Here is a 10,965-nt window from a genome sequence, read left to right as displayed (position 1 = left end):
CATAGTAAGGCATGGCAAATCAGAGTCCTTTTTTTTCTTCTGTTTGCTTGGGCTGGCAGCCGGACTTTTGGCCGCCAGTACAATGGTGCAAAAGCAAAAGAAAAAGCAAAGCACTACTCGCATCCATATAACCGAAGCAGTTTTCCAGCTGGTCTCATATTCGGCACTGGATCATCTGCTTACTAGGTAGGTATTCTTGGTATAATAGGTCTGAGACTTAAGCTTTAATTCATACGATTTTAAGATTTTGATATACATTTATTCGACGTTTCAGATTAATTTTTTTATTACGATTTATATTTTTATGAGATAATATCCGTTCTGGTCCGTTTGATCTCACGATTTTATTCTATAAAAAATGTTTCATAAGGAAAAGATGGTGTGAATAATTTTTTTATATTCGATGTGAAATTCAAGACTCTTTTTTAAGTCCATGATATTTATCTCTATCCAATCTCGTGACGCTTTCGTCACGGAGGATGGTCACCCTGTCGCCCTCCCTCAAGGAGTTTGGCGTGGATTGAACAGTTTATGATTGATTTTTATACCACTTGTCATGGGTTGAGACTTAAGCTTCAACCCGCGCAGCTCTAGGATCAGGGCATGCACTCATTCGGTGTTTCATATCAGTTTTTCCACCACGGTTCACACTCTCATGAGATATTATCCGTTCTAACTCTCTGAAACTCACAGTTTTATCTTATAAAAAATAGTGTGAATTATTTTATACCTCAATAACTCTTTTTTTATATTCGATGTGAGATTTAAAATTTTTTTTTAAGTCTGTGATACTAACATGTATACAAAAGCAGAAAAATGAGAGGTAAGTAAGTAATTTCACTGCAGATTGAAGGAGCACGAGGATGGAAAAGGACCAAGTATATGGGACACTTAACGCTAGAAAATATCCAGGTCTCTCCCCCTTTATACTTCTAGCCATATATGCCTTGCCTACAAATCTTTTCTTTTTCAATTTTTTTTTTTGAAAACATACAAATATTTTCTTTCAACAAGAACGACTTTCTCAATATAAATATGCTTTTATATCAACGATTAATTATCCATCATAATTAATTAATTAAAACGTTTTTTTCTTTGAAGAAATTATGTTGAAATAAATAATTATGATTTTTGAAAAATTTAATGTTGGCATATGACAGAAAAAATTGTTGGTCGAAGTACGGGAGATGTAGCTGTTGATTTTTATCATCGTTACAAGGTTTGTCCTATAGTATAGTTTGCGAAGTATTTTTATATTTTCTTTATGTTTCATAAAATATTTTTGGTCATTAAAAACATAATTGCCTCACAAATATTTAATGCTACAGAGGATATAAAGCTGATGAAAAAAATTGGTTTGGATTCCTTCAGATTCTCGATTTCATGGTCTCGAATTTTACCCAGTAAGATCATTTCTGGAAAAAAAAAATGCTCAACTTTTGATCATCAGCACCTTAGATTTGACATTGAAATTTATGCTCTGTATTTTCAGAGGGGAAACTTGTTGGTGGAGTAAACCCAGTAGGGGTCCAATTTTACGACAACCTCATTGATGAGCTCCTTGCCAATGGTCCAATTCCAATCTCAAACCTTTCCTTTCTTGCTTTGCGAAAATATAACTGTCTCTGCTTTAACTTTCTCAATTATGAGCAGGTTTAAAGCCCTTTGAGACTTTAATCCATTGAAGATGACTATGGCAGATTTTTAGGTCCCAAAATCGTGTAAGTTATTTTTTCACTTTCCCAAATAAAATGTACTGTCTTACTCAACATGAAAAGTTTTTTTTTCCTTAACAGCGATGACTATGTTGATTATGCGGATTTTTGCTTTCAAACGTTTGGTGACCGAGTGAAGTACTGGGTGACTATGAATGAACCAAATGGGTGGAGCATGGGCGGTGCCAATGGCTCTGCTTCCACTTCTCCAACCGAGCCTTATATCTTGGCCCATCACTTGCTTCTTTCCCATGTAGCTGCTGTCGAACTCTACAGGGAGATGTACCAGGTTTGTTTAGATTTCAAACAACGAAGAAAACTGTTACGCAGCAGCAATCAATAAATTAAACACAAACAGAATCCTAATTCTGATAGAATGTGCACCGTGCAGGCATCTCAAAAGGGAAAAATTGGAATTACCATAATAACTAATTGGTTCATACCAAAATTTGATACAACTGCTGACCGCCAGGCAGCTTTCAGAGCTCTAGATTTCCTTTTCGGATGGTGAGTGGAGAAATTTGAGAAACAGTTTACCCGCATTGCTAGATTTCATTTCCCTTGTAATATTGCTTGCTTTGTGGAAATTCTTGATTTTGGTTATTAATATTTTATTTTTATAAATTTTTTAAAATTGTTAAAATTAAAGATAAATTAAAATAAATAAAAAGATTGTTTCAATGAAAGTTATTTATGAAATAATTATTCATAAAATAATTCTTTTTTAAAATAACTATTCACAAAATAACTATTCACATAATGACTTTTTCACATTCACGTAATAACTTTTTCACAGAACAATTATTCAAAAAATAGCACCTTTATGAAATAATACTTTTATGGAACAACAGTTATCGAAACAACTTCCTCAAGATACAAGAAATAATATCAATACTTTTACTTAAAAGTTCTTTCACAAAAAATTGTTTCATTAATATTTATTCCATAAAAAATGCTTCACCTAATGTTATTTTATCTAATGAAAGAAGCGAAAATACCTTTGAAATATGTTAGGGTTTTTGGGTTAATTTTACAATTAGAATGTTATGGAGAGGTTAATTTGGTGAATCAAATATAAATAATTAAGAACTCTTAACTATTTCCTAAAATTTAAGTGCTTTTCTTCAAAACAGATAGTGAATTTTTATATTTATTATACCTATCACCGAAAACTAGTTAGATGCTCATTAACTAATATATTAATACTTTTTGTAACAATCAATGCTCCCATTATTCACATTTAACACCTCTTATTACTGTAAATTTCCCTATTATTACTATTTAATACTTAAAATATGTAATTTCTATTCTTGAAACTTCTAAATAAGAGTTTTCACAATTCATTGGAAGATTTTTGGACTTTGACAGTTTTCTCGTAACTTTCTCTCAAACTCTCTCCGCAATTATCTTTTCCTCAATTCTTCTCTCAGCCTCATTCTTTTCCTACTCAGCCTCATTCTATCACCTATCACCATCTGCTTCTGCACTCAATACGTCAAAGTCTAATCTAATCTTTCTCTCTACTATTTCTCAGCACATCCTGTTTTACATGTTTACAACGCTTACTCACCTCACCAAAGAACCTTTCTACACTTTGAACATTTCTTTTTCGGCAAAATGTATGCAGGTTTGTGGATCCAGTAATATTTGGCGAGTATCCAAAGAGCATGCGATCATTGGTAGGGAGTAGACTGCCCAAATTCACGGAAGCCGACTCCAAAATGTTAGAAGGATCAATCGATTTTCTTGATGTAAATTACTACACTGCAAATTATGTGGAAAATGCTTCTCTATCAAACACTACCAAGTACCAACGTTGCCACTGGTAACAGAGCAAATCTCACAAGTAGGCTAAAAGACTTTAATCCAGCTTATTAACTCATTGTCTTTTAATGGAAAACTTCCAGTACGGCCATTAACATACATGTGGTTCTTGCAGCTGAAAAGAATGGAGTACCAATCGGCGCACCGGTAATTGATTATCTTCTCTCTCGTAATACATATTTCTACTGTTTTATCAGTCTTATGAAGCAACTATTGGCGTCAATAATGTTGCAGACTGTTGTGAGCTCTCTTTTCATCTATCCAAAGGGCTTGAGAGAGCTAATGCTATACATAAAGGAGAAATACAACAATCCACCCATTTGCACAACAGAGAACGGTCAGCCACATAGCCAGAGTCCTCAGTCTTTAGTTAAATGTTGTTAATTTTTCATGCATTTGAAACTAAAACTTGCATTTTTTTTTTTTTTTTTGCAGGGGTGGCTGAAGCAAATAAAGCTTCATTGACAGTAAAAGAAACTCTGAAGGATAACACCAGGATTAGATACCTTGATGGCCACTTAAAAGCCCTTTTAAAAGCAATCCAGTGAGTGCTTAGAGAAAATGTTGCTCAATTCATAAATCAAGTTTAGATTTATATAATTCGATAGACTATGAAGCCAAAAAAAAAAAAAAAGAAATTTTTATTTCCTTTTTTTTTTTTTTGGCAGGGAGGGCGTTAACATTAAGGGTTATTACATGTGGGCGTTGATGGATGACTTCTAATGGACTTCTGGATCCATCCTTAGGTTTGGGTTCTCAAACATTGATTTCATCAACAATTTGAGGAGATAACCTTAAATATTCAGCATACTGGTTCAGGATGTTCCTCCTCAATTAACCTCTGCCTGCCACCTATCGGAATTTATCTCCGGACTTGTTTGGTTGGGTATCTTAATATCTTTAATTTGATCTGTAGCTGTTTGAAGAATAAAAATAATGCCACATGGATCTAAACACAAAACTTGAATTGCAGAAAAACAAAAATACTCATTAAAGTAAAAAAAGAATTACAAACAATATATTAATGTATAAAACAATAAGGTACAATATTTCGGGGTGGCCTCCAAGCTGAGCAGAACCTCATACAAAGACCAATGAATCACTCATTAACAGTTTGAACAGTGCAATTCACCAAAAGATCTCACTCAAGCAAAAATACATGTTGGCAACTCACTTCCTCACAATTCTTGTTCTAACACCCCCTGAAATTCACATAAATAATCATATGTTTCAGTGACACATAAAACCAGTATAACACAGGTGTAAAGTGCATTATGTCCCATACCTTCAACTTCCTCAAACTGAACTTCCTTAATGAGATCAGCAGAAGCATTATATTCAAACCTAACAAACAACAAAGAAGATTAATAGAAACAAAGATTAAATAAAGAAAAACCAACAATGTTTAATAAAGCCAGGGAAAAGTTATCATCAATGCAAGATTAAAAGATACAATTGTAAGAAAAGAAAATCTCCTTCTTAGCAGTTAGCAACTAAACTAACATTAAGTTGGATATTATCCTCCAATGAGAAGCCTGAAGCCACAGAGGTTTAGGTCAAGCCATCCTAGAAATGCCATCTATAAGCAAAAATATAGCAGATATCTACTGATTTCTATCAAGGCTCTTCAACCAAACTTATATCTTATAGAGCCAAAAACCCCTTCTTCGTTAGTAAAGCAGGCTTCTCTCTCTGCCCCTTTGCTTCCAAGGCAGATATGCTATATCTTCTCTATTTCCTTTTCAACAAGAAAGCCAATTCTTGTTGGTGCATGATCCCCTCATCAATCAATGTCAGGTATTTTCAACAGAATATATATAATACATACATGAAACCTTTGTAGATAGAAATGCACATATGCAAGAAAAGAATGAAATAGCCAATAAAAGACCCCAAGTACCAAGCCTTAATCGACCAATTACACTAGAATATGAAGGGGTTTGCATAATGCTAATAACTTTAACCACATTATTTAAGATTGTTAGTAAAATCTGATTGAAAAAGAAAGCCTACTAGTGTTTAATCAAAGCAATGAAACAGTCCCAAACAAAGGCAACTTGAATAAATATCTATTACCTATTGGAAAAAACGACCTCAAGTTCATATTCAGAAGCACTCTTGGTAGCTTCAACCAAGACAGTAACAATTTCAGTTTTGCGAGTACTAGCCATAAGTAAATCGTACTCCGTTGGAATGATAATGGCGAAGAAATTATCGCTTAATTCACTCAAACACATCTTATCTACGGCTGCTAAAGCTATCCGGCGTTTAAGCACATCGGTGTCAGGATCAACAATGTAAATTGCAAAATCAGTAATCATAAGAATCCGCCGTTTCATCTTCCCTGATGAAGTGAACTTCAAAATTTTATCAGCAAATAAAACTTGCTTATCACCTGCAGGTTTCATTGGCATAATAATCCCTATTCAGAAAATCCGAATTATCATTGCCTAAAATTACCAAAAAACAATATTTTTTACCGAAATTTTCATTTCATGTGAACTACAGACAGTGCCGCAAAAAAAAAAAAGGCCAAATTTTTTATTTAAATCGTTGCGATAAAATTTAACCAAAGGGTCGGAAGGGGTAACCTTGTTTTCGCAAGATCTTCATTAAGAAAGGGCGGGAAGGGACATCCAAGTAGTCTCCTTTGTATTCTCGACGGAGGGAGGCTTTTCGTCTGACTTTGATTCCCATGAACGGCTCCTGATCTTCCGTCACATTACTATCAGACGGTCGCAATCGCATCCATTTTTCTTCTTGTTGTTCTTCTTCTTGTACATCGCCTTCGTACTTGGGGGTCTCCGATTCGTCGATTCGGACTCGCTGTTGTGCCTTGTATGGGTTCATTTGTCGATCGGGGCGAGTAGGAACCGGAGAGCGTTGTATGGCCTTTAGGAAATTGAAAGTGTCAAAAGACAGAGAAGGATGGTGCTGGAGGGTAACTTCGTTCAGGTGTGCTTGTTACAGAATCTGCATCATGCGCCCATGGACCCCGCCCTTGATTTGAATCCGGCCGAGAGTTAAAACTCGACAAATCGTGTAGTCATATCGTGTCTCATATCTTGTTTGACACGTGTTTTAACAAATTATTAATACTTAAATATAATATAAATTATAAAATATATTTAAATTTTAAATATTAATATGATATTTTAATATATATTGCATATAACACGATTAACATATGTATAATTAATTTATTTACATACTACATGACTATATATGACTAATGTTGATATATATGATTAAACAAGACTAATAAGACTAAATTAATTAAACAACTATCCATTTACAAGTTAAAATTAACCAAACAAAATTAAATACTAAATAACTAAAGGCATTTAAAAATAGCTCTTTACACATTTACATAATGCAAATTTCATTGCTCCTCCGACCTTTATAAGTGATGTTTTAACAAAGGCATTAAACATCAGCTTACATAAAAAATATTAATGTCTTCAAATCATTTCATATTCTATTGTCATAATATATCAATTCGAACACTTGATTGTTAGACGTAAAAATTAAAGAGTCACAATCAATTTTTTTATTGAAGTACAATTGGTTACCAATTTTATTTTTTGTCTACGATTTTAAGATTGAGTTCGAAAGTACGATTACGTGTAAATAATATTATAACACTTTTACAATGTTCGTCAAAAAATGATATCAATTAATCTTATATGATTCTAAATTAATCTCGTTCAATTAGGTTTTAACTTATTACTTTATCATTTTTATTTTTTATATTATTATTTGAATATTGAAAATTTTTTAAGTTATTCATGACACTTTCAGTATAACTTAAAAAATTTTTCTCACCTTAAGAATATTAAAAGAAATAACTTATTTCAATAAAGGGTTTTCGTCTTTGGATTTATTTTAATACTTTGAAAGTATATTATAATTTCATTTTACCGACACTTATGATATGATTTTAAAAAATTTGGAGGAAAATTACCACCTGCGATTCCTTCTTAATTGACAAAAATTTTAATATACTCTGTAATATTTTTTTATTGTTTATTTTATTATTGAGGTATAAAATTTTATTGGTTAAATTTTCAAAATATTTCCAACATTTTCGGACTATTTTGAGAAAATACTTGCCTAAGAAATTTTGATAAAGTAAAAAATCATAATTTTTATTCCTGTAAATTTTGTTTATTTTGACAATTTAAATATGTTACATTTTATTAATTTTTATTAAAAAGATTTTAAAAAATCTTACAAATACTTTTGGCAAAAATTTGAAAAATATTTTTTTTAGGAATCACCACTTGTGATTTTATTACTATATTTATTATTTTTTTCTTTATGTATTTATTTAATTTTTCTATTTATTCATAATGAATAATAATAATAATAATAATAATAATAATAATAATATTATTATTATTATTATTATTATTATTATTATAAAAATTTTAAAATATTTTCAACACTTTTGGAATATTCTGAGAAAATTGCTTTATATGAAAAATCACTAATTTTATTTTTTATTAATAATGTTATTTTTTTACTTTGAAAATTTCTAAAATCTTTTCAATACTTTTAGAATATTTTAAAAGATTTCTATGTGTAAATATGTTTAATAAAATCACCACTTATGATTTTATTGTTATTTTATCATTTTATTTATTTTTTTCTTTTATATATATATTATTCTTGTTCATTAATGTTTTTATTTTCATTATTTCATTTTATTTTTAAATTATTTAAAATTTCAAATTATCCTAAGCTTATTTTTTTAGCAATTTTTACTAAATCACAACTAAAAGTTATTTTATCTTACCTAAGTTTTTTTCTAACATTTATTTTATTCCTACTCCGAGAGTTTATATAAAAATAAAATAAAAATATCACAAAAATAAAAAAAATAATAAAACTATATAAAAAATTGAGAACGAAAATGAAAAAAATAAAAAAATTATGCAAAAATACCAAAAATACCCCTAATCAAAATGGTCAACAGTGGCTTAGCTCAATAAGCGGCTTAAAATTTGCTTGTGAGAAGGAATGGCTAGGATCGATTCAGGAACGGAATGACTCGGCTTGGCTCAGCTTCGCCTAAGCTGTTCAAGACTTGATAAAACGGGTCGGGTTTGGCACGTTTTGAGTTGAACTTCAGATAAACACATGGATCTCCTAGCAAAAATAGTGTCATTTTATTAGGCTATAAATAGCACAAATCTATGGTTTTTTTTTTTTTCATTTTTCTCTCTATCTCTTTCTTCCCTTAGATCCTTTCTCTTTCTCTCTTTGAGTTATTGGTGTAGACACCCAATTGGGTCCGGGCCCAGATCAATTGGGCCTGACCCAAACGGGTAAGGCCCAATTCAATCATGTATTTTTTTTTTCTTTTTCTTCTTTTGTATTTTATGTATTTTATTATTATTATTATTATGTATATATTTATTTATTTTTTTTTTAGATTAGATTTATATGTATATAGTTATATATTTATTATTATTATTATTATTATTATTATTATTTTTTTTTTTGTAATATATACTTGGGTTTATCTTATTTTATTATTATTATTATTATTATTATTATTTTTAATTATCTGTTCTGATTTTTCCTGATTATCAGATATATTTTTTTTTAAATATCTTTTGATTTATCTGATTATTATCTAGTATTTTTTATTTTTGATTTTGGAGGGCTAAGATTGAAGCTGAAGAATCCTACCGGGAATGGGAATTCAATCAAGAGAGTCCAATTGGATTCAAAGACTGAATTCCCGTCCAAGGAGGAATTGGGATTGATCAGAAACTCCTGATCAATCCCTATATAAAGCACCTCCTAGAACAGTTCAAGAACACACAGAAAACAGTAAGCAAAGCTACTGATTTGAGAGAAAAGGAGGCGTATAGGAAGCTAGGAAAAGTTTAGGAGTGGTCTGGGAGTGAGAAAAAATTTCTAGAAATTTTTGGCGAAAAAATTTTCTGGAAATTTCTGGGAAATTTCCAGATTTCGGCAAAAAATTCCGGCGAAGTTTGAATTTTCCGACGATAGTTCCGGCCAAACTTGAAGTTTCCGGCAACAATCCCAGTTTCCGGCGAAGAATCCCAGAAACCGGTGATCTTTCGGCAACTTCCGGCGAAATTTTCCAGATTCCGACGAGAATTTCCAGAATCCGACGAAATCCCACCGGTGTTCTTCAGTCTTTAGAGAGAAGGCAGAGGAAAGAAGGAAGAAGAGAGAGAGAGAGGAGGGGCGGTCTGCCGAAAAACAGAGGGTAGTGCCTTTTATACCCTCCCAAAACGACGTCGTTTTGGCTTTAAGTTAATCAGAGGATCCGCGCGTTTTGTCGAAAACCCGACCCGACCCGGGCATCGACCCGCTTTTCTGACCCGCGCGTGCAGCCCCTCCGAGCCGAGCCGAGCCGAGCTGAGCCAAGCCACCAAGCCGCTTCCCCCGAGCCGTTTTCTCTTCCTTGAGCCGAGCCGAGCCGAGCCGCGAGCCGAGCCGCTTCAGGTTTTTTTTTTTTTTTTTCTTTGTTTATTTGTTTATTTTATTTTTTTATTTATTAGATTAGGTTTATGTAATATTCTTTTTATTTATTTTCTTTAAATAAAAATAAAAATTTTTAAAAAAAAATATTTTTAGGGAAAAGTTGAAAGTATCAATTTTCCTTAGAAATAAATTTCCAAAAAATATTTTTGGGGAAAAGTTGAAAGTATCAATTTTCCTTGAAAATTAAAATTTTCAAAAAAAATATTTTTAGGGAAAAGTTGAGAGTATCAATTTTCCTTAAAAACAAAATTTCAAAAAAAAAATATTTTTAGGGAAAAGTTGAAAGTACCAATTTTCCTTGAAAATCAAAATTTCCAAAAAATATTTTTGGGGAAAAGTCGAAAGTATCAATTTTCCTTAAAAATAAATTTCAAAAAAGGGTTTTTGAGGAAAAGTTGAAAGTATCAATTTTCCTTGAAAATCCAAATTTCCAAAAAATATTTTTAGGGAAAAGTTGAAAGTATCAATTTTCCTTGGAAATAAATTTTCAAAAAAAATATTTTTGGGGAAAAGTTGAAAGTATCAATTTTCCTTAGAAATAAATTTTCAAAAAAAAAAAATAAATTTTTGAGGAAAAGTTGAAAGTATCAATTTTCCTCGAAATTAAAATTTCAAGAAAATATTTTTGGGGAAAAGTTGAAAGTATCAATTTTCCCTTAACAAAAAAAAATCCTTCCTTTCTATCTTAATTTTGATTTTGTTTTTTTCTTTAAATAATCCGACGACGGAGCCTCTGTAAGTGAAACAGTAGTTTTCTTGCATACTCCTGAGGTGAGGGAATTTTCTCAATTTTCTGCTAAAAGTATTAGAGTCAATTGAGAATAATTTCCAATAACTAATTACTTGGTAAAATTTTAAAGCTTTTGGATAACACAAATTTAAGCTGGTACCATCTTTTGAT

The 10,965-nt window shown here is 31.3% G+C and overlaps 1 protein-coding gene and 1 pseudogene across 2 annotated transcripts; one reads left to right on the top strand and one right to left on the bottom strand.

Moving 5' to 3' along the window:
• Positions 1-1,330: 1,330 nt before the first annotated feature.
• On the top strand, positions 1,331-4,377 carry LOC111309465 (beta-glucosidase 17-like; annotated as a pseudogene).
• A 129-nt stretch (positions 4,378-4,506) lies between these two features.
• LOC111309451 (uncharacterized) lies at positions 4,507-6,549 on the bottom strand. 2 transcript variants are annotated; one of them, XM_022908512.2, is made up of 4 exons: positions 6,131-6,549; positions 5,616-5,883; positions 4,825-4,883; positions 4,507-4,741 (listed from the first exon to the last, which is right to left on the bottom strand). In XM_022908512.2, exons 1-4 carry the CDS (start codon positions 6,387-6,389, stop codon positions 4,710-4,712), a joined length of 618 nt encoding a protein of 205 aa, XP_022764247.2. In that variant the 5' UTR covers positions 6,390-6,549; the 3' UTR covers positions 4,507-4,709. The 2 variants fall into 2 exon arrangements, with proteins under 2 accessions (XP_022764247.2, XP_022764244.2); XM_022908509.2 differs by having other exon boundaries at positions 5,616-5,934; positions 6,131-6,545.
• Positions 6,550-10,965: the final 4,416 nt, after the last annotated feature.

This window comes from Durio zibethinus, chromosome 9, assembly GCF_047325235.1.
Source record: "Durio zibethinus cultivar Kanyao isolate XHJ-2024 chromosome 9, ASM4732523v1, whole genome shotgun sequence".
NCBI classification, from domain to species: Eukaryota; Viridiplantae; Streptophyta; class Magnoliopsida; order Malvales; family Malvaceae; genus Durio; species Durio zibethinus.
The sequence above is the reverse complement of the archived record's forward strand: the minus strand, read 5'-3'. Positions and strand labels throughout refer to the sequence as shown.